Below are 25,323 nucleotides of genomic sequence, written 5' to 3'. Positions count from 1 at the left end.
AACCAGTTTATTCTATTTATCCCGTCATTGTTCGTTTACTATAGACAGTTGCTATACCTTCTAATTCAATATCCTATCTTCAGTGTAAATATCTCTCTACTCTCATTTTTTTGCATTTTCCCCCGTATCTAAGATCTTGCTGTTCAGTTTGTTTATCGAAGTCCCCTACTTACAACCCACTATTTCGAATTTCGGTGTCCAAAATAAGCATATGATTTCTGGAGTAATATAACAATAATGTATTTAATTTTCAATATTTCAGGTGGTCATCTAATGCACTGAAATCGGTTGAACAACAGCGTTTAGCATCCATTGAAGAAAACACAAGCTCTGATTACTCAAATTCGATAACTGGAAAGATCGATACTGTCGCTGCTGACGAAGTGAATATCCAAAAAGATAAACTTCTTGAAAATGAAGTTTTGTATAAATACTGGAAATGTTCCGATTGTGGAAATTCATACGCATCAAAACAGTGCTTATATGAACACAAGATGATTACGCACATTGCTTATAAACCATTGGAATGTTATGAATGCGGAAAATCTTATGCGTCAAAACATCTTTTACGTCAACACATGGCGTTTTTGCATATTAACTATCACAAACACAGATGTGAGATTTGTTCCAAATCATTTAGTTCTAAATATTCTCTGAAATCGCATAGTTATAGTCATAGTGAAAAGCGACCTTTCAATTGTCAAGAATGTGGCAAAGGATACATAGCAAAAGCGCACCTAAAAATACATATGCAGAGTAAGCATTACCCTAAGGAATATTTTGCATGTGAATACTGCCCAAAACGTTTTTCCAACAAAGGTTACTTCAAAAAACATCTTAACAATCATACAAGAGTGAAATCGTATTACTGTAATTATTGTAGGAAATCATTCTCTCAAAAAACTAATTTGGAAAAACATTTTGTAGTACACACCAAGGAAAAAAGGTATCAGTGTGAAAAATGTAAGACGAAGTTTACCGAACCGGGAAGTTTATCAAAGCACAAGATTCTTCACACTGGAGAAAAGCAGTTTGCATGCAAGATTTGTGGCAAATGTTTTGCACAACATAGCAACTGCTATATGCACATGAAAAGGCATGTCACAGACAAGAAGTATATTTGTAATAAATGCGGTAAAGCGTTTAAACTGCAAGGAGATCTTAATATCCACGCAAAGTCTCATGTTAAAAGGGAACCTTTTAAGTGTGAAACATGTGATAATTATTTTAATTCTAGGTGCAATTTACTGAGCCACATGAAACGCCATATAAAGGACTCAATTTATATTTGTAATGAATGTGAGAAAGTTTTCTATGATAGACATGATCTTCAAAAACATGTTAGGATTCATCTCGGTTTACGGCCGTACAAATGTTCGTATTGCCCAAAAACATTTACTCAATATGGTGCTAGACAAAATCACGAGAAAATCCACACAGGAGAAAAAAATTTCGAATGTGACACATGTGGGAGAAAATTTACCCAGAAATTTGCTCTTCAGAATCATATGTCTGTACACAATATTGAGAAAACCTTTGAATGTAAGGAATGTGGGAAAAGGTTTACCAGACCATATGGTGTTTCACAGCATATGAAGATTCATACAGGAGAGTACAAGTTTAAATGTTTAGAATGCGGGAAATTATTTTTGTGGAAATGTAACCTTAAAAAACATAGCAAGACTCACACTAGAAATAACTAATTTCAATCCAGTAAAGTGGTATTCATACGGTACAAAAATTTCCAGGAATACAAGATGATGAGCGTGTTCTAGGATTTTTGTCGGCACTTATATTCTATATTTGTAGTTTTGTAGTTTTAGTCGTACGATTTTAAGACTTGTGTGGAATGAAATGGGTTAGGAGCAACGAAACCACCAACCTCGAGACAATAAATAATACATCCTATAGAGTTGTAGGTCAGCAAGAATTTCTGTTCTGTATAAGTATCTAAATTCTTTAAAACATTCGATACTGGCGAACTAGTTACATTTATAGGTTGCAAAAGTATATATAAGAAGAGGGGGAAAATTACTATATTAAGTTTTACATCCCTCAGTTATGCCGGCTGTATTAAAGGGAACGGTGTTGAGAAATAAATGAAATGATGGAATGAAGAAAGTGGGGAGAAACGGGAGAACCCCGAGAAAACCCACGCACATGTGGTTTGTCCACCAAAAAGCTCACTTAGCAAGAGCTGCGATCGTACCAAGAAGCCCATGCGCCAGAGTTAAACTCTCTGAGAGTGTGAGGCACCGTGGCCCCCATACCAAAAGATAGTCGAAACCCCTTTTTTCTCAACACGTCTTTTGGAAGTGACATTAGAATTGAGTTATTAAGTGCCGCGATGGCTCAGTGATAGAGCTCATCTCTGGTGGGTGGGATCTTTAGTTCCATTCTAGGTCGGGCTAAGTAAACTTTGTGATGGAAAACATCGTGTGCGTGGGTTTTTCGGTTTCTTTCTACTTTGTTCGTTACACCATTCCATTCATTTCGTATCATCACTGTTTCCTTTAGCCTAGTCAACTTACCGTGGGGCGTAAAACTTAACGATTTTATTTCATTTTTAAATTGAGATGTTAAACACTAGTATCAATAGAGAAATACAATGTAGACGTAATATACCCTATAATTGTTATATATTAGAACAGAAAAAAGAAACATTCCCATTTGAAAAATATCGAAAAAATAAAATATGCCTAATGGTGAGGGGAAAGTGAGTTAAGATGAAGTTTGTGTTCTTTTTGTTAATAGATGTTAAAGAAAATAATTCTCATTATTTAAATACTATAGAATAAATTTAATTTATAAACTACTACGACACATAAAGTAAATAACATTTTCAGAGGACTCTACTTATCACAAGTGCGTTTCTTTAGCTGTGAATGCCGAGTAAGTTATATTGAAATTTCAGGGCATAAAGTAAAAGGATGGAAGGGAGACTGTGAATGCATGAGTTTAACGAATCAGAATGTTGAAGCTAATAAAGCGTAATCTATTTTAAAATAAATACTGCATATAAAACAAACATATGAGAGAACATGCTATTGTCAATGGATAAAACGATCCAGAATTTGGTTAGAAAAGGTATCGAAATAAAACTATACTAGTGCTGGTGTTTTGGTGGTTCATTCGTAACAATGAACCGCTTTACCACCAAGTTTGTAACCTAATTGTACGTAATTCGAATTCGGTTAGAATGTAGAATATTTAAGTGTAGATTACTATTAGGTGAAAGAAATCAAGATACAAATACAAGGTAATGATTGAACATGATCCACGTCAATGCAGATAGTCATGTGTAGTTTTAGATACTCATAAAGTAGTACTAGAATTTAGTTTGTTGCTCACGGAGTATTTTTATCCCGTTTTTAAGCTTTATGTCAGGATACTCTTTCATCTACTAAAATTATCTGTCAGAAAGAAAAAAAAAGTAAGTTGTTATTGGTCAGTGAATCAAAGTGAAGTTAGCTATTTTTACTGCATTGCTTGTGACTTGACTACTTGCTTTTCAGCAAGATCCACGGATTCAAGGCGTAGTTCGAGGACCACACTACTAATTGTTGAAGACATTCGACCACACTTCTGAACTGTTGAAAGTAACCTTTGATTTTATTAACCTTCTTTTACCTTTCTTTTGCTTTGAACTAAGTGACACTAAACTTCATCCCCTTTTGCCGTAGTTCTGTTAGATTATAGCTTAGATCTTTACAAAAACTTCCGGTAGTTCGAATTATTTGTAGAGACTAATCGACCCTTAAGTATATCTTACAATATAGACGACCGAGCACATATAACTAACTATGCCATAGAAGGCAACTTACAAGAAACAGGGGTAAACAAATACATAATGTCAGGTTATTTGAAATCTTTGACAGATTTTGAATAGAATATATGTATTCGTAAAAATCAAACATTGAAAAGTTACATTTGTGTCAGGTATTCTGGAACGATTTTTGATATAATTTGCGTCACAATTCACTACACTCCTTCAGAATTTACATTCAACAGATAATAATTCCAGTCGAATGTTGCTGTAACGATTTTCCCATTCTGCTAATTACCACCGAGAAAATATTGAAAATTTCCTTACGTATTTCTACGGAAACCTTTCTTGGCAGGTAGCAAAACAGCTGTAGTTGAGCATTAGGAACCGTTAGTTTATGCACGGCATATGAACCAAATACAAGATTCTGAAATGAATGAAATTTTTCATCCTCTTTATTTTAGAAGTTGTGATAGCTTCATTATTATTATCGCAAGTCATAACATGGAAAATGTTCTTTAAACATGTGCCAGTACTCAATGTTAAAGGTTTGTGTATATAACACAATTCAACACGGTTTGACCTGACAATGTCAATTCAAGATTTACCATAAAATAAACTAAACCAATGAAATTTCTTATTTGATCAAGGTTGTAATTTAATGATACGATTGTTTAGAATTAGGCTTTAGTATACAAAATTTCCAACCACCAAATCTCACAGATAAATATTCTTATTTACAGAGATACAAAGCTTCAAACAATGCAGAAAGGTGCTGCTTATGTCTCAGGAACAGATACATGCGTTTTTGCGTGGCGATATATATCAATTTCCTTTTCAGAGCTGTATTGTAAACTTCAGTGGATCATTTCATATTACAGTTTCTTTCGAACGAATAAAAGTAGTAAAATTAGCAATAATTAGCAGGATTATTTTATATTATTAGACAAGAAACATTAAAAATGCAATTACTATGTCAATTCAAATTGAAAATAAATCACGCGCACGTTGAGAATAAGCCACTACATTATAGCTACAAATGTATATATTTGTTATAAAACTTTGGCTCACAATGCATTGATATTTCAAGTTCTACTGTGGCTTGTACATATCTCAAATTGTTTAATTGTACTAGGGTCGCGGTGGCTAAGTGGTAGAGCGTTCATCTCTGGTGCATGGGGTTCCCGGTTCAAACTCTCCTCCCTCCCGCCACGTGAACTTTGTGGTGGACAAACACCGAGTTCGTGGGTTTCCTCCCAGTTTCTTCACTCCGCCATTTCATTCATTTCTCATCACCACCGCTTCCTTTTGCCTAGCTGGCATAATCGTGAGTCGTAAAAATCAAAAATTTCAGTTTTTCTTTAATTCTACACATTGAGAATTTGTCGTCACATATATTTAATTTCATTTCGTTTTATTTATCCTTCATTCTGTACAAACTTGGAAATAATTTTCGGATAGTACGTGGGATACGTCATGGTTAATTGAACCAATACATATATTAAACACATTTGTTAAACATAATTCATATATATGTATACATTATAGTCATTTGAAAGATCATCATACTAATATTACGGCATACCTTATACATAAATGGACCTATCTTGCCAATTTGGTATTACTATTTACATTGTGACTATTTAATTGATTACATTTATCTATTGTATAGAAACCAATGTGACAATAGGTAGTTTTTTGAATGCAACATTAGATTTGATTACCTTTAATTTGTTTGTTAACTTGTTGTATAGCATAGTGCTAGCATACTTTACTTCCTTTTCGCACATTGCTGTTCTGTGGTTTGGTGGATAAAAATTAGTCTCTTGTGTTATAACCATGCACGTCACCGTTTGTTGCGTACTCATTTATATAGGATCTTACAAATTCTATTAAGCAATATATACATACAAACATAGTAAAGGTAGTATAGCTAGTTCTTTAAAATATTTCCTACAGGGCTCTCGCTGTCCTATACCAGCCAGGTTTCGTACAATTCTTTATTGAAGAACAAATGTATCTCTACTTTTTAGAGTATTTTCCCAAAATATCAATCTATATCTTTATATCGATTCAAATGAGCAGTAATATAATGTTTTTGCTGTATTTCGGTTTATAATGTTTTTAATGGATTGTACAGCGGAACATAGTTTTTCTTAAAATATTCGCAATTTTTTCTATATGATACCCCATTTTAAATTTGCTGACATGTACACGTAAAAATTTTACGGACCTCATTTGTTTTATTTCGTTCTTTCCTATTTTTATACTCCCTTTATCTAGATGATTGTTGCTAATTTAAAGCTTATTGATAAGTTTTATTTTTCTGAATTTACTATTACCTTATTATGATCAAACCAGTTTGTTAGCTGTTTTACGGTATTTTCTATGTTAGTGGCTAATTGTTATTGGTTTTCGCCTATTACTACTAACTTGTGTCATACGCGAATAATATGGCTTTTGCAAAGTAAGTTATCCGGAAGATCGTTTATATATATATATATATATATATATATTAAGAAACAGTAGTGGCCTAAGAATTGATCCTTGTTGTACGCCGCATTTTATTTTGTTCATTGTAGATGTGAATGTAGATACTTTTGAATTTCTTTCATGTACTCTAGTTATTTCCCCCACCCGCATTCTATCTGTCAAATATGAATGAAACCAGTTTCTTATTACTCCTCTTATCGCACATTTCTGTATTTTATATAAAAGTTCTCTTTGAGGGCTAAGTCAAACTATTTAGTAAGTTTTAAAAACTATCCTATGCACTTACTTTTTTTTATCTAGTATTTGCCTTACGTAATTCAAATATTGTTAAAAAGCGGTTTCTGTTGATTTTCCTTGAGTAAATCCATGTTGATCTTTTGAAATTCTTCCAGTACCTTGTAAATATTGTGTAATCTGCTTCTTCATTGCTAATTCTAATATTTTTGCAAATGTTGTAATAAGAGAAATCGGTCTATAGTTACCGATATCCATTTTATCCCATTTTTTATAAATTGGTTTAACTTTGGTAAATTTTGATTTATCAGGAAATACTCCTGTTTACAAAGAAAGGTTTATTAAATACCACAAGACTTCAGCTAGAGATCTGTTTATACCTTTTTGGATAAGAGCACACAGTATGTCGTCAATGCCTGCTGACCCATTTTTTTTTTCACTTGATTGATAATTTTAATTTTGTCTGTCACATTTACAGGATATATGTAGATTGAATTTAGTTTATTTTTTATATTAACTTTCCCAAATTGCTTGTTATTTTTGTGTTTGTCATATATTCTTAAATTTGTATAATAAGAATTGAATGTATGTGAAATCATTTGTGGGTTATGGATAACTTCATCATTGTGTTTTATTTCAGTAATATTTTCCCTTCCTTTATTAAAGTCCATAATTTACTAATGACCACATCGCCTTGGTCTTATTACCCGAATGATATACTATAGTTTCGTTGTGCATTTGTTTTGCTGCTATAATTACACGTTTATATATATATTTATATTTCTTGAAATATTTTTCAAATGTTTTAGTAGTATTTTCTTCCTTCCTTAGCAAGTTTAGTGTTTTCATTTTCGGACTGCAAATTTTAATACCCCGAGTACACCATTGTTTGGAACTTTTTGTTTGTAAAGTAACATATTTTTTGGGAGAAACTACATTGAAATTGTTACTAAAATTGTAAAGAAAAAACATTTCAGGCTTCATTTACGTCGTTCTTTGAAAATACTTCTTCCCTATTTTCATCTTAAATTACCATTTTAAAGTGCATAATATTATTTGTATTAAAATTCCGCCTATGTACATGTATTTTTATTGTTCCCGTTCTAAAGACGTGTTTCTATTTCTTGGTACATCAATATTGAAGTGTTGACCGAGATAGTCAGAAAACCCTAGCATGACTATTTAATATTAACTCATTTATCAGAAGTTCTTCTATTGCTGTTTTGCTATTTTCGAAATCTTCATGTTATTATACTATAGCTATAAGTACAACATTTTCTGCAACAACAAGCACTTAATGCTTTTGTACAAATCCGTATCCTACTACATTTTTTATATAGTTTCTTCCGTTTGTTTTACGTATTAACAGTCAATACGTTCTGCTGCAACAACTATTCTTACCTTAATATTATAAGAGTCGTACCTTATAGTTCTTTAACATTTTACTATATTTCCACAAAGAATGTATTTTTTGTGGTTATAGTGGTGGTTTGGAGTTTAAGAGAAATATAGCAAACAGAGACAGACTTGGTTAAACTACCGAAAGAACAAATGAAAAAAAAAAGTCCTCAAAACTGGGTATCATAATAATGCAAATATAATTTGGTACCTGCAATTACATACATTGGGCTTAAATTGTCTAGGCACCAGACTCATTTTTCCAGCCACCGTGGCTACCTGCAGCTCTGATTTTTCCGAGTCTACACAAAGAGAATACTGGCACAGAATGCATTATGTATTCCACGAATTCATCAAGTATTACATGTCTTATTACTTTGAAACTTCGACTTTTCTTTTCTACAATCTTACACGAAATAGTGTTTTCAGCATACGAACGACCTTTACTTTTCTCGTAAGCTCTGAGTGTAACTTATGTTTGACCTATGGTGGTACACTTACAAAAGATTAGATCGTGAGAAGAATGAAATGAAATCTTTACGTCCCACGTTTATGTCGGTTAGGCTAAAGGAGACTATGCTTATAAGAAATGAATGAAATGAAGAAAGTGGGAGGAAAGGGAAGAACCCCTAGAAAACCCACGAGCACGGTTTGTCTATCACAGAGTCCACACGATGCTAGCTGGGATCGAACCCGACCCCAAGTACCAGAGGTGAACGCTGTACCACTGAGCCATCGCGCTCCCTAGATCGTGAAAGTATTGCGGTTTGTACATCTGTGATCTACAAAAATAAATAAATAAATAAAAGGAAATGTTTCAAGAGTTCAGGTGTTCTTTACGTTTCGTTAATATACATTCGTTTCATTTTTTATTGCATCCACTGAAAAAGAATATTTTGTTTATTACTTGTTATAACATATCACAAACATTCGTTATCAGGCACACAGTGAATTAGTGGTGGAGCCCTCATCTCTGGTATTACATCTAAGGAAACCAAATGTATGGTTTTCACTGGATGATATTCTTTCCGCATGTAGCAATTGAAGGTAAGTGGAAATCAGTTCATATTACATTATTTGAACATTTATAGCTGTGAATTTTGATAAATTAGCAAAGTGCAATAAAGTAGTCTGAGACAACACATAACCCAATTTATGTAAGAAGCAAGAAAACAGCAGAACTCATATATTAAGTTCCACCCAATAGAAATATAAAAGTCACTGAAGTCCAGTGGTCGAAGTGAGACGGTATGCGGTCATATGTCACACCACCTCTGGTTTTGCAGTAATAAAAACATACCGTCTCTGTTTTTTTTTTTTTTTTCAATGATCAAGAAATTCCGTCACTGGAGAGTAGATGGTAAATATCATTAGCAAATCCATCTTCGTACACAGTAATTTACGAATAGCTTCACGTAAAAAGATTTTATTTCTTATGTAGAAATAATTTATAAGTTGGCAACCGACCTTTTTGTTATCTTTTTCGTACCTTTCGTTTTTAAAATGAGGTGTCTTCAAAGAAGTTAAACTAGTTTATATTTTGATGTGCTATATTGAATTGCTTCTTTCTTATGTATGTATGTGTGTCTTCTTGCTTTAAAGCATATAAATGTTTTGAGCATGGGCGGATTTAGAGGTTTCTGCTGTGGGAGGGGAATCTTCCGGGGTTTTGAATATCCCTCAGTCGAGTGAGGTGGCCGGAAGTTTTCCTGCAGGAAGTTGTTAATATAAAATCTTGTTTTTTTTTTAATTTTCGTGTATAAGTCTCTATATACGCGAAAACACAACACAAGGGGATATATTTTTTTCAGAAAGTAGGTTGGGGATCATATTCTCTTCATGTGACCCTCCAGTAACTACAGGAAAGCTCTTCCATAGTTTTGAGTCATTATCGTATGTAAATAGAAATGCAATAGAAATGCAACATACCACTATTTTATTTCAACATTTAGATAGTCTGTATGTTGAGTCGAAATCGTAATAAAATATACCGCCTCTGCTTCTTTTCCACTTCGAACACTACTGAAGTCTTTGAAGTTTAATGTAAAAGTAAAGCATGTGGATACATTGTGTAGTGAGTATCGGATTTACCTATCATCAGGCGCCTTTATTTTTTCTCTGTCATTTTGTTTCGTTAAAGAAATTGCTATAATATACAGTAATACCGTTTTAGGTCCGGCTTCAACCTGTTCAAATTTTTCCTTTTTGGAATCAAAAGGAATCAAATATGATTTTAAACTAAAAGTGCAGATTTTTCTACTATTAGTAAAATATAGAACATCAAAAACTAAATATGTACGTAATTTGAACGAACATAGCAAGTATTTGACACAACCAGCTGTTGCGCTTCTATCCGTTATTCTGTCTGTTTCACCAAAACTCTTGTGAAACATATTCGATTTTAATGAAAGTTTATGCCTTCGCCCAATCTTTCCAATAACTTTATTGTTTGACGTTGCAAGAATTCATTAAAAACAAGGTTGTGAAAATAGTTAAAATCCCATCCATTTTGAAGGTTTTCACATATAGGAAATCATTTTCTGGTATAAAATATATATATATATATATATATATATATATATATATATATATATATATATTTCGATAAAACATATTTCATACTTTCATTAGGTTATCCTAATCAATCCAATAGTTGCGTTTGAAACAGATTAAGAAAAGTTTGTAAAATTCCTCACATCATTGCCTCAGTTTCATCACTGAAATAATATGATATTCATAAAATAATTTTCTTTAATAATTGGCACAAAATTCACTATTTTAATGCAACATGGCGTATACTTCATTGTAGGATTCCTAATCAGCTACTGTATGGGATTAAAGTCTGTCAAAAATTTGAAGAGTGAATATCATTGAAAGACATGTGTTTCACAGTACTTTTCGAAAGAATGGAACATTAAGTTGATATGCCACTGTAACTTTTAAAGCAATAAATATAAACCGCTACAATTTCGCACCATGCAATTATCGATCAGAGGACATTGTATGACAGACTTCAGTACAACCAAATTAATACTGTTGTCAATCTAATATAAAATTGTATTTCGTTAAATAGCATTTGAGCTTTCATCAAATGAGGTTTTACAATTCGACTCAACGCCTCTTGTGTGTGTATGTGCGTCTGTTTGCCTGTTCTATGTTAATTTCGTATTTTTCTATCATTTTCACGAAAATTAGCGTATGGATTCAACCAATAACCCTATTGCTTCGGGTTTAACTCTTACCAAGAATAACTTGTAAAACCTATGAATCAGTGGCGGCTGGTGCTTTAAATTTTAGGTGGTGCACAATAGATGACCTCTCCTTTTTCATTATTGTTATTATTATAAATAATAATAGTTTAATAATAATGATAAAATAAATAATAATAATAATTATTATTATTATATTAATATTAATAATAATAGCAGTGGCGTATTCACGATTTTGTTTCGGGGGCTTTGCTAACTCTCGGGGGGTTTTGCCTGAAAATGTGAAAATTCTGCAAGATATTTCATATATTATAGTAAGATTTCGGGGGGCGCTTAAGCCCGGAAGCCCCCCTATTTACGCCACTGATAGTTATTATAAATAATAAAAGCGATTTGTTGGTGGCATGTTTCAAGCATGCAATGGAGAAGCTCATTTTGTATGATTTTTGACGTACTGTTGAAAATTATTTCGCTTTCTAAATGGCTCTTGAGAGCGCTGTCAAGTTCTGCACTAAAATTAATTAATCTACGAAAAACGCCTCGATTAGAAGACGAATCTGTTTTTCATCATGTCCTCTTAAAGCCAATTCGAAGATGCCACGAAACCAAATGCAATTAATGATTATATTGAGCACCTACCTGTTTTGCATCACTTTTTGATTGTGATTCTCAATGGACCGCCTATAACCAGCATTTGGTTGAGCAGCAATATTCACGTTTTCCAACACAGTGAACGCGGAAGTTATCCTCCCAATTTCTCAATGCATGACACCACAAAAGAAACATACACATTCAACAGTAGGCGTCCCGAGTAGTAGTATGCGTGTGACCAATCGACAAAGGCGATTACCCGAAAAACTCAGGAATAATGATTTTTTATGCGACGAGACTATAATATAACTTCTAAAGTAGTTAATGGGGAACACGTATCTAAGTTAGATGAAAATCTAACCATCAAAGAGGTAACAAATGCTCCACTCATCGACATAGATACCTCTTCTAGATCAGTATGCTATCAATCAAACCAATGTAATACAGTTGAACTAAAGGTACTACATCAGAATATACAATCCATTAGAAATAAAATAGATGAACTAGACATACTAATTAGAAACGACAGTGAGCTGATGAACCCAGATGTAATTTGTATTACCGAACATTGGTTGAGGGAAGGTGAAATAGAGTATACAGTCCTACCAAATTATATATGTGTTGGTGGATTTTGCCGGACCTTCAGTAGGTGCGGTGGTGTTTTAATGTTTGTGAGAAAAATATTAAAGTATAAGGTAAAAAACAACAGCATGTATCTAAATGAGGAACAGACATTTGAGCATGCAGTGATAGAAATCGAAAAATTAGGATATAGGTTCATTATAATTGTCATGTATAGAACACCTGACGGCTCCTTTCCCCGTTTTATTGAAAAATTAGAACAACTGTTAACTCTAGTTAAGAAAGAAAGTAAACCAATCGTATTATGTGGCGACCTAAACATTGATTTCCTGACACCATCAAATCACCTAACATTATTATCAAACACTTTGCAATCCTTCGGCCTACAGCACACTATAAACACTCCAACCCGCATTACAGAAAACTCAGAATCTTGTATAGATCAAATTATAATAGATAATGAAACTACTTCCTTTAAAGCAAATAATCTTAACACATCACTCTCCGACCATAATGCAGTTCAAATAAACATAACACTTCAACCCCAAGATTGGAAATTTGATAGAAAAGAATGTAAGTGGGCAAGAAACTTTCATGAAACGAACGTTAAGTACTTCCAATATCTTCTTAGCAAGGAAGACTGGACGGACACGTTACTAGAAAATGACGTAAACAATAAATACAGACAGTTCATTAATACCGTTAGGCACTATTTCGAAATAGCCTTTCCACTTAAGAAGATAAAGGTATATTCTCACAAAACTAGATGCAACTGGATAACACGAGGCATAGTTAATTCCTGCATGAGAAAGAAACAACTACATACAATTTTGAAAAGGACGAATAATAGGAAACTAAAAGAATATTTTAATAAATATAGAAATATTCTTAAAGGAGTAATAAAAGAAGCAAAGAAAATGCACACATCAAATAGGATATCTAAATCTGATAACAAGAACAAAACACTATGGCAAGTAGTAAACGAAGAATCAACCGCATCAAAACCGCAAAATATAGGAATTAAAAAAATAATACACCATGGCCAAGAAGTAACAAATAAACACCATATTGCAAACCTACTTAATGATTTTTTTGCCAACGTTGCGAAAATATACTCAAGTTCTGAGTCTGAAAAGACGAACAACATAAAATTATCTAGTAATTCTGTACCTATATACTTAATACCTACCTCAGAGTTAGAAATAAGATCGATTATTAAAAAAATGAAGATGAAAAGATCTTCTGGGCCCGACGACATTCCTTATTATTTGCTTAAAATGTGTGCCGAATATTTTCTTATACCGTTGACTGATATATGCAATTTCTCTCTCGAAACGGGAACATTTCCAGAAGATCTTAAACTTGCTAAAATAAGACCTATACACAAAAAAGGATCAACTGCTGACCCAGGAAATTATCGTCCTATCTCTATTCTATCTGTTTTCTCCAAAATTTTAGAAAAAGTTATGTATAACAGATTGGTACCCTTTTTGGAAAAGAATAATATCTTCACGAAGAGCCAATTCGGGTTTAGGAAGTGCAAATCAATTAACAATGCTGCACCCATGCACACATGAAAAGGAAAAGCATTGTATCTATGCTGCCAAATTTCTAGTTATTCAGATACGAGTCTATTAAATATCGACACCCTCAATTCGTCTTCACTCTTCACGGGGTCACCTTTACTGTCTTCATAGCTGCCTTGACGTTACTTGGTTGACAGAACCAATAGTTATGACCATTTGACAATCTCGCTTTTAGGCAAGGCGCAAGTTTTTTTTCTCTCTCTCTCTCTGTAGCGACTTGGTTACGGTACCCAACATTGTCACAAAGGAACAAACAGACTATTCCCCTTCAGGCGAGAACCGTGTCAACCAATACTGCAGGGAAAAGGACGGTGGCGAAATTCCAGTTCCAAAGCGTTATGCTTTGGAAAGGCTTTTTTTGTTTGTTAGATTTGTTTGCAAAAGATGTGCAAGCATATGGATCCTTATGAGGCAGTGCATGGCGTGATAACCCCCCTCTTACTGTGAAACCCCCGCAATGGCCCAGAAGCTGTTAAAGCTGGGGAGTTTGGCAAACTATCAAGCAGAAAACAACTAGCCAGCCCCGTTTCAAACGCACTTGTTTAAACATTATGTTGACAATAAAATGAAAAGTGATTTAGCATAAATAAAAAATGAAAATATTGGAAGGATTTTTGTACAAACATGCAAACATTAAGAGAAACCGCCACTGCTATGAATACTTACCTTTTGTACTTTTACATAGAAATGAATTTTGCAATATAGATGAGACTACGTGAAGATTATTTGATTTTGACAAAACATAGTGCAATTTTTCGTTATGCCACCCGTATCCTTTTAATTGGCTGCGGTTGAAATTGGTTACTGATAAGCGTGTAAAAGGGACCAAATTCCTGTGAACTTAGAAACTTCGTTATTTAAATATTAATGTAAAATAATTTTTCTCATTAACTTTCACCATAATGTCAATTTTGATGCAATATGCGTAAATTTTCCTTGGATATTCTCCATTAATCCCATTACCTTACTTTAACAACTGGCACTATAGCTTAGGGTGAGCTCTGGCCTCCTTCACCACATTTCTCCAAGGCTTCTCGGTCTTTAACCATTTCTTTGCAACCTCTTGTCTTCATCATCCTCAGATCTTGCTCTATATTTTCTTTCCTTCTTATTTTCGGACATCCTCTTTTCCTGTTGGAATATATCCTTTCATTAAATACGTTTTTTGGCATTTTATTGTCATTCTTTCTAGGTGCCCGAACTGTCTCAGCCTGTGTGATTTAATAAATCGTACAATATCTTTTCTCTCTAGTATATTGTCTATTTCCTCATTATTTATTATCATCCATTGAATTCTTTTCTTACTGGGCCATATATCTTCTGTACTATTTTGCTTTCAAATTTCCTAAGTGTATCTTCTTCTTCCTGTCTTAGAACACAAGTTTCACTTCCATATGTAACAATTGATGTAACCAGTGTTTTGTATACCTTAATTTTCGTTCTTCTGCCTTCCATCTGCTTTTCAGTAATTGTAAGTTTGCGTAGTATGCTCTATTTCTTGCTTGTATACGTGTTTGGATTCCTGTTTTCATGTTACATTGATCATTTATCACCATGCCCAAATACTTAAGGTTTCTAACTGCTTCAAATTCTTTCCCTTTAAATTTGATGTTTTTACATTGTTTCTCTTTCCTTGTAATTAACATGAATTTAGGTTTTTGTACATTAGTGACCAGTCCTGTCTTATTCGCTTCACTTTCCATTCTATTATAAATTTCTTGTAATTCTTTAATAGTTCTAGTTGTTATGATGACATCATCGGCGCATGCCAGGATTTGTCTTAATTTATGAAATATTGTTTCTCTCTTGTCAAGCTCCTTAATGTTCCCATGCAACGTGATATTAAAAAGCGTCGTTGACAACCCGTCTCCCTGCATTACTCCTTGGTTATATATTAAATCTTCTGTTGTTATATTGCCTACCTTAACTTTAGATCTGGTTTGTTTTAGTGTCATTATTATCAAATTGATCAGCTTACTTGGTATTTCCATCTCAACCGTTTTCTCTATTAGCCTTTTCCTACCAAATGCGCTCTTAAAGTCAACAAATAACACGTACAGATCTATATCGTGATCATAATGTTGTTCAATTATTTGCCTGTGGGTAAACAGGTGTTCTGTTGCGCTTTTTCTTGATCTGAATCCACATTGATATTCTCCTATCTTCTTATCCATAACCTTTTGGATTCTTCATTGTAGTATTCCTGTCAATATTTTGTATGTTGTGTTTAATAATGTTACCCCTCTGTAATTTTCGCAATTAGATTTATCTCCTTTTTTATGTACTGGGCATAATGTTTCTATTTTCCATTTCCCTGGCATCTTTTCTTGTTTCCCTATCTTCACTATTAACTTATATATTTCTACTTGCATTTGTGATCCAGCATATTTTAGCATTTCGGTCGTGATATTATCATATCCCGGCGCCTTATTGTTTTTCGTGTTTCTCAGAATAGCATTAAATTCTTCTCTTGTGAGTTCCAACTCCATCTCCCTTTCTATGGTCTCTGTTTCCTTTTATTTCTTCCAGCTAACGTTCCTCACCCTCACCATTGAGTTCGTTTTTAAAATACTCTTTCCATCTTTTCAATATATCTTTCTTGTTTCCCATTCGCCTTCCTTCCTTATCTTTGCGTCCTATTTCTTTTGGTAGATATCCATTACTCATATTCCTCCAAGCCAAGCAAAATTTTCTCGTTTTACTTGTTCCATCTAAATGATCAATTTTCGCTATTCGTTCTTTTAAAAATATTTTGTTTTGTCTGCCTATTTTACTTGCTTCTCTTCTCAATTCCTTATATCTTTCACTATTATTTCGGGTCTCTTTTTAAGTCATTTTCATTTTCCCAGCATTATTTTCTTTAATTATATTTCTAAATTCTTGATCAAACCATTCCGCTGTGCTTGTTCTTTTTTCTTTACCTCTTATTCTTCTGCCGACATAACAAGGATTGATTCTAACTTTTTCCATTTACTATCAATTGTTCCGTTATCCTCTGTGACTGTTATTTGATCCAGTTTTTTTTTTTGTTTATTTATTGTCTGTACTTCTCCTTCGTTGTTGATGAATTAAATTTTCCACTTTCCCATTTAAGCCTACTATTCCATTGTGGTATTTGTTTTTCTATCTTTTGCCATAATTTTGCTTTCACCAGGAAATGATCTGAATCACATTTGAGTCCTTTGTGCTTCTGACATCTATTAATGCTGACGATTGTCTTCTGTCTGTAAAGACATGATCAATTTAATTTACTGTTCTACCATGAGCTGATTTCCAGGTAACCAGATGTATATTTTTATGTGGGAAACAGGTACTTTTGATTATGATTCTATTTCTTGTTGCAAATTGACTTAGCATTGTGCAATTCTCATTGGTTTCTTCATGAATTGTATATTTTCCTGTTACCTCTTGATTAAATTTTCTTTTTCAATTTTAGCGTTTAGATCTCCCAATATAATTTTGACATCATATTTCGGTATTTTCTTGTGTTCTTTTTCTAGCAACTCATAAATTTCTTGGGAGCGCGGCTGCTCAGTGCTAGAGCATTCACCTCCGGTTCTTGGGGTCCCTGTTTCGATCCCAGCACGCGCCGTGTGGACTTTGTGGTGCACAGACACCGTGCTCTTGGATTATCTATGGGTTCTTCCGTTTCCTCCCACTTTCTTCATTTCACTTATTTCTCATAATCACCGTCTCCTTTAGCCTAACCGGCATAACCGTGGGACGTGAAATTCAAAGATTTCACTTCATAGAATTCCTTTTCCCTTCCCTCTTTATCTTCAGTTGGAGCGTGAGCTGTTATAAGGGTGATATTTAGAAATCTGCCTTTTATTCTTAATTTGCTTATCCTTTCATTTAACGGTTCAAGGGCGTTATGCTGTCTTGTCATCCCTTTTGTTACAATAAATCCTGTACCATAATTTCCTGTTTCTTCGTTGCCTCCGTAAAGATATATATATTTTCTTTTATCAGTTCTCCCCTGTCCTTTCCATCTAACTTCTTGTAATGCCACTATGTCGATGTTAAGTTCTTCTATTGCTGCTGCAACTTTTTGCATTTTCCCAGTCATTTTCATTGTTCGGACATTACACGTTGCAATTTTCAGATCTTTATTCCTATTCCATCATAATTGGAACGGTCTTCGTTACGAGGCTGTGGTGTAGTTTTCTTAACAGTTGCTTTTTGCAAGAAGAGGTTGTTAGCCTTTTGCTTAACCCCCAACCTGGAGGATCAGGATTTTTCTGTCAGGGTTTTCTTCCCTTAGAGTTTGCAGATCCCTCCGCTAACCCACAAGGCAGTGGTGCTGGTTTTGGCCCACCACTGTTTACCAGGTACCCATCATATCTGGAAGGCTTTCCCCTATCCACCACGTGGCAAGCGCCTTGTGAAAGACCAGCTTCTCCCGTTGGAATTAATGCTATTAAATGAAGTTAATTGCAGTCAAGAATTAGAGGTTTAATTAATTACCTTCTTTGAAATACGTTCATCTACGAAAATGGCGATAATTATTTTTTTTTAAGTTCCCAATCCTTCCCACTGTTTAAAATCATAATTGGTCAATAACGGAGAGTAAATTTTATCCTTCTATGTAAAAACAAATGTTTTGTCAAAATTAGAATTTTGTGGAACATAATGTGTATCTTATTTGAAATTTGGGGACCTACAGTTATTGTTTGGGTTTGAATTTCGATAAATGGAGTGTAAATCCATTTCATATCGTGAAAGTATTAACTGCATTTTTATCCCAAAGTATCCAATTCTCATGAAGTGGTAGGTATATTTTCTTGTAGTCTCAAGTTAGATCTGTTTTTGATGTTACTGAGGAGATTTCGGGAAAATGTAGTCACTTTCAGATTACATTTTAGGGTAACTTCTATGTTTTGTTAAAACTGATTTTATGAAGCAGTGTGTGTACTTCTTAAAGGATTAAAAATTACTATTGCTGGTAGTGACTGAAATTTCTGAAGACAAAGTTGTTGTAAAAGTTGAGAAAAATCAGAGATATAGTAGATACAGCATTAGTAGTGCTGACAAAACATAATTTTGTAGAGAGAAAATAAAATGCATAATTCTGGAATCAAATGTCTCTTGCTCATTTATTAGGAAGTAAACCGAATTACAAATGATTTGTATATAAACCCACTAAATTTTTTAACTCTACCTCCAAAGGTCTGGAACGAAGATAAATTTGATTAATAGTAAATAAGACTTAATTCAGCTTCAAATGTCTTTTATTATAATTGAGAATAAAATAAAATGTTGAAACTCTTTACCATTGAACAACACAAAAAAGGCCAATAAAAGATATTTGGGAATGAAAGAATCCTAGTAATTTGTATATAGTCACCTTCTGCTTTTACATAATCATCCAGACGATTAAGTATACTATCTACAATATTCGAACATTGAGCTGAATGTTGATGAAAATGATTTGAGACTTCCATTACATGTGCCTCAAAATTTCTTTGTTTCGATCTTTTCGGCTTTCTTCCCATTCTTGAAACTCCTAATGCCCAAAGGTGTTATATGTGATTGAGGTGTGGCGATCTGGGAGGCCATTCTATACATATTAGGTCTGGATGATCTTCGAACCATGCTTGAGTTCGCCACCAGATATGAACACCTTTTTAAACTCCTGTCCTTTTTAAACATGATTCCTCTTCTTTTGGAAACATTTCGTGTAAAGCTGGAAGCAACGTGTCTACCAGCACTTGGATATAAGTTGCACTGATCTTTCGTCCAGGATCACAAACGTTCTCGCGCGGAACTGCAGCTATTACTTAGCCTCAGAAATGACCTGAAACTTGTTCTGAATGTTTGCTGTGAATAACATGTTGTGGAAGATACCGTGTTCTGCATGGCTTGTATAATACTGTTTTCTCCTGCTGATCACAGAGGAACGTCTCGTGAAACCATATGGCAAGATCCTAATAGGCTTGTAGTATACCCACTTTCTTCTGAGCCAATCCTAAACGGCTTTCCTTGTAATAATGTGAAAACGATTATCATGGCTGGGCGTGAGTGATAGAGTCTAGCTGTAATAATCGTCACCATATATTTTGTGTGAACCGTAATTTTTAATTTGATACTTCTTCAAACGGAGCTTGATCTTCGGCCGTTGATGCTGCCCGTAGTCTTCCACTTCTGTGGTTTTACTTAGTCCATACTCTGTTTCTCTACTCCCCGTGACGACCCAACCACTTCCTCACAATTCCAGAATCACATCCAAAAGTGTTTAGTAATGAGAAACACTTTCTCACTATTAGTTGCACGACCAGAAATCTCACCTATTTGAGCGGCAGTCAAATCTTAAGAGCCTCTAGTTCTAGACATATTTGCTTACACTAAGTGAATCACAATGAATGGATATGAATGAATCTGTTAAGGATCAGAGTAATATTAGGAGTTGATTTCTCTATTGACTCATATACATTGTGAGTGTTATTAATTTTATTCTGGTAAAGATGCAAGTTATTACCTGCATACACAGGTATAATTGTAACTATATTCTTTTTTTATTTTTGAAAGAAATAATATGACAAATGTGGAATTTTCTTAACTTTTTTTCCTGGTGTGAGAGTCGACTCAATGAAATTTCTTTTAGTAGCAAGGAAATACATATTCAGTAAGTCGCCGCTAAACGTTATAGGGCAAGAGAGCACAGTGATATTGCCTTAGGCGTTGTTTGAAATGGTAGTCTTGTTCCCTTCCTTTCGTACTCATCACAGATGCATTGGATTGTAGGGGAAACAAGAAGGTGTTACGATACCATGGTTGAACTTTATTGTTGTAAAAAGAAGTGAACGATTTATCGTTTCGAGTTAATGTTGTTGGTACTGTGGTACTGTAATGGTGTGATAAAAACCTGTTTCTATTAAATAAGTATTCATAAGAAAAGTGATTTCGGCTGAAAAAATCCTTCATAAATGTGCAAAAGGAATTCTAATTTGATCCTGCTGATACTCATTATTTTTAACTGGTTTTGTGCGGCAAAATTATTCCAGTAATAATGCAAACTATCTCACATGTCTTCTGCTAATACTTTATTGCATTTTCATTGTAAACAAAATAAATAATATTCAAAATGTAATCAATATGCAATAAACGACACTGCGCGCGCGTGTGTGTGTGTGTGACTTTAGCTTATCATTATTGTTGTAAATTAACACACTTTTCATTTATGGCTTTTAAATATTATCGTTGGTATCTTCTCTGGGTTCGAACAGACGACAAAATGTGCTGATTCCTGCAGAAATAATCTTCATCAATTGAGCGACCATGCTTCTTTTATGGCAAGGAATGTTAAGCAAATCATTATCTTAATCAAACACTGTTTTTATGTTACGTCGTTGCGGGTAATAAGGTAGAGCGTTTTCCTCTGGTGCGTGGGATCCCTGATTCTATCTTAGCTAGCGCCAAGTGGACTTGGTGGTGGACAAACATCTCGTGTGTGGGTTTTCTCATAGTTATCACGTTTCTTCCCACCTTAGTCATTCTATCATTGCATTTATTTATTATCATCAGCTTCTATAGTCTAGTTGGCATAACTTTGAAACGTAAATCTCAAAGACTTTATTTCTCTTTTACGTACAAAATTGATTAATTAAAGTTTTGTATCCTTAAATTATATAAGACGTGAACCTATACTGTAACATGAGATCTGAAGTACCGTAAGTGTTAGGTTCTCTTAACAGTACCTAGGCTATATGAAAAGTGGACTTACAGTTCAAAATGAAATCCGAATCATCATAAATGTAGCTATAAATATCAAATACTTAGCTTATATTTTACGTATAAGATTGAAAGTGTTATGTCCCTAAGCTATATAAGAAGTAAACTATAAAATCCGAATCACCGTAAGTGTTCGCAATACCGAAACGTGAATCTACAGTTTAAAATGAAAAAAAGCGCTTCCCTCGAGATGTAATACAGAGGTGTGGTAGGCATGTGTTACCAACTAGACCTACCACGTGGTTAGCCATTAGCCATCATATCTTCATTGGAGTTCATTATGAAACACTGTTCACACGTCTAACACTATGCCTTCCATAGTGTCCACTATGTCTGCTTACGAACGTAAGTAAGCAAACGTACCTGGTTTCCCATAAAACAAAAAGGTTTGGAGCTCTAGCCTGAAAAACCGACGAAAGTATTATCTTATGCTGTATTGTGGTAAAAATCCTGATATATTATTTACCTCTATGAGAGAGTATACTTAAATTTTTAATGATAACGCCGAGAATTGAACCCTGGTCTTAGACTCGGGAATCTGGATTATTATAACATATGTGGGCTTAAGGAATGTTCTTTTTATCGTATTGAATTCAATTTATGCGGAATGTGCTGACCTGAACCTTGTTCTTTTGAGATGAGAGGTAAGGAAATCCTTCGGTGATTGAAGTCACATGAAAGAAATTCTACACATTATAGCATTTGGTTTTGCTCTCAACAAGCGTGTGTGTGCTCCGACCAGTAATCCGTTAACCGTTTGCTACAAGTTCAAGTATTATAGTGCCTAATATGTTATTAAAATTCATAAAATTTTAATGAGTGATCACATACGCTTTAAGTTCGGTTCATTTCAATGTATTTTGAGAACTAAGTAGACATCGATTTGCAGGGTTCCTGTGAACTAATAAGATATAAATCGCTGTCCTAAGTACCCTTTCATCGAAGTGGTCCCTGGTTCGATTCATGGTATGGAAACTATATGTTTGTGTTTGCTCTATTGTAAGAGAACTTAACCATTTTATGGTTCGAGTTTTATGTCTTAATGTTCGCTAATCAAGTAGTGTATTATATTTTACATAAGTAAATCCCCACGTTAAGCGGATTTTTCATAAACAGACTCCTAACTATGAAAACATCTACGATCACTCTAACTCCAATAATTTAAATTATGTAATCTGATTTATATAATTTATTATTATGCAAAATAGAATATAATTTATTTGAAATAGACTTTTGTACATTGCAGGACCTGTAATGCCCAAATATTCACTGCAAATCCATAGACGTACCGAAATAACGAAACCCGAGTTTGGAGCAGAAAACCACTTTACACAAAAGTCAAAGGAACCTCTGTGAAGCATACGATATGGTAGTACGGTTTAGGTCAATGGTCTATCAGTCAGAAGTTTATGTGTTGAAACTCATTAGAAAGTGTTCTTTTTTCAAAGTGTTTTCCTATTTTCATCAGAATACTATGAACATTTCTTTAAATAACTCTTTGGCAACTGCTTTTCTTTCAAATTCGATTGGAACGGAACATTAAATGAATTGCAAATCTAAAATGCATAGCTGAATACTCAAATATCAAGTATGTTCAATATTCCATTATTATTATCTGATTTGTAATAAAAAAATATTTATAAGCAGAGATGATTTCAGGAGATTCTCCCCGGGGGATCGTCAAGAAAATTATAATCCGTAAACCCATAAAGTATTATAGTATTAATAAAGTAAATATTATTGTGTAAAATATATCGTTTTCTAGTCGGATTAAAACTCGAATATTCGTTTAGATTGCACTTTGAAATAAGTTCTCTCTCTCTCTCTCTCTCTCTCTCTCTCGATATATATATATATATATATATATATATATATATATATATATATATATATATATATATATATATATATATATATAATTCTTACTAGAAAGGCATATTTAACTCATATTACTTAATCAATATTTTTACTAATACATTTTTATTGTAATATTTTTACCATTCAATGTTGCATTTATTTCATTTCCCAAGGTAAGATCTCGCAAACGTATATAGGACTAGTGAATATTCGCAAGTAAAATACCATTTATTTTACGCAAAATGCTGCATTCCCTCCTATTAAACTTCATACTTTAACTAATAATAGTAACAATTATAAAATCATAGTCATATTTATCACAACGTTTATTGCATAGTCAATAAATGGTACCTCACAGGTAATGTTTAAACAGATTTTACATCAAGGTCGTTAGAAGAAGCTTTGTTTGCTTTCATGATGATACGAAATAAAATCCGGCTATGGCTGAACATCTAGCTTATCAAGTAAATTGTAGTTCTTAGCAGTTTATCTTATGAGATCAAGCTTCAGATTTCATTTCGATGTCTCGTTACGAGATAAATGCCCGACTATGGCTAACCAAACGGTTCATCTCATACAGGTCCTAAATAGTTCACCACGATAATTTGTATTTAAAATCAGTACCTAAAAGTTGTTGAACTGACTGCACTTTAACCCTTTCTGGTACCTGGGTTTTTGGGGTATTTTTTAGACTTTCAGTCAAGCAGCTACTGCATCGTCACTATTTACCCTAGGATCATGGTTCATACCTCATTCTCTTCAGAATGGGCCTGGCTTTCAAATGGTATCATTCGCATGCTCATACCATATACCAGGAGAGGAGAAGTGATGTCAAAGGTAAAATTTCGGGGGATTTTTTTCACACTTTGGGCCCCCCTGGAACGGCCCTGTGTGAACGTAGAGATCTCAAAAAAAATCTGATACATAGTACTTCGTAGACTGAATGTGTGTGGCAAATTTCAAGTTTCTATCTTGAATACTAAGGGCGGGAGAAATTTTATCAAGAATCCCCACAATGCACCAAATTACCGCAAAACGCCATGATCTCAGGTAAAAAAAATTCCTGAGACATCTCTATTTACCCTTGGACTATAATCCGACAATAATTCTCTTGAGAATAGAACTTCCTTTCAGACGGTACCATTCACATGTCTCCATCATGTATCTAAGGCGGGAAAATCCCGAAAAAGGGATTTTTTGGTCCAAATATCCCTTTTTTTTAAATTTTAGTCCCTCTGTGCCCCCTGTTTTAACGCAGAGATCTGAAAAAATCTGATAAATACTACTAGGTGGGCTGAATGTTTATGCACAATTTCAATCTTCTAGGTGCAAAAGTAAGCCCGCCAATATATATATATATATATATATATATATATATATATATATATATATATATATATATATATATATACCGACAATGTCCCATATTGCCGTATACAGAAGCGTATTTTGTAAAAATTCCCTGAGACATTCCTAATTACCCTAGGATCATGGTTTGCACATCATTCTCTTCAGAATTGAACTGCCTTTCAGGCGGTACCATTCACATGTCTCCATCATGTATCTAAGGCTGGAAAATTCCAAAGAAAAGGATTTTTTGTAAAAATATACCTTTTTTCAACTTTTTGCCCCTCTGGATCTCTCCTGATTTAACACACAAATATCTGAAAAATCTGGTAAATACTACTCGGTGGACTGAATGTTTGTGCAAAATTTTAATCTTCTATGTGCAAAAATAAGCCCGCCAAAAAATAATGAACATAGGCTTACTAAAAGAAAATATATATTTTAGAATTATGACGTCATCACCTCCTATGTCTCGACGCAGGAAGGTGTGAAACCATATGTAAGGTCTTCTATAATGCCTGTGGACCTG

General features: G+C 33.8%; 2 protein-coding genes across 4 annotated transcripts in view; one reads left to right on the top strand and one right to left on the bottom strand.

Moving 5' to 3' along the window:
• Positions 1-7,314, top strand: part of LOC145689967 (uncharacterized) — a 70,471-nt gene extending 63,157 nt beyond the window's left edge. For all 3 annotated transcript variants that reach the window (XM_081764363.1, XM_081764361.1, XM_081764360.1), the window contains one exon: positions 263-7,314. In XM_081764363.1, the coding sequence (XP_081620489.1) occupies positions 263-1,703 (1,441 nt within the window). In that variant the 3' untranslated portion in view covers positions 1,704-7,314. The remainder of the gene's footprint in view (positions 1-262) is intronic.
• Positions 7,315-15,229: 7,915 nt separating this feature from the next.
• LOC145689129 (uncharacterized) lies at positions 15,230-16,033 on the bottom strand. The gene has a single exon (XM_081763263.1). The coding sequence runs from the start codon at positions 16,031-16,033 to the stop codon at positions 15,230-15,232; it is 804 nt and encodes a 267-aa protein (XP_081619389.1).
• Positions 16,034-25,323: the final 9,290 nt, after the last annotated feature.

This window comes from Thermobia domestica, chromosome 7, assembly GCF_964235325.1.
Source record: "Thermobia domestica chromosome 7, izTheDome1.hap1.1, whole genome shotgun sequence".
In the NCBI taxonomy this organism is placed as follows: Eukaryota; Metazoa; Arthropoda; class Insecta; order Zygentoma; family Lepismatidae; genus Thermobia; species Thermobia domestica.
This window is presented reverse-complemented; position numbering and strand designations above follow the sequence as displayed.

Excerpts from the sequence above, each read along its gene's own strand:
- LOC145689129 (XM_081763263.1), bottom strand. The coding sequence starts at position 16,033 with ATGGATAAGAAGATAGGAGAATATCAATGTGGATTCAGATCAAGAAAA.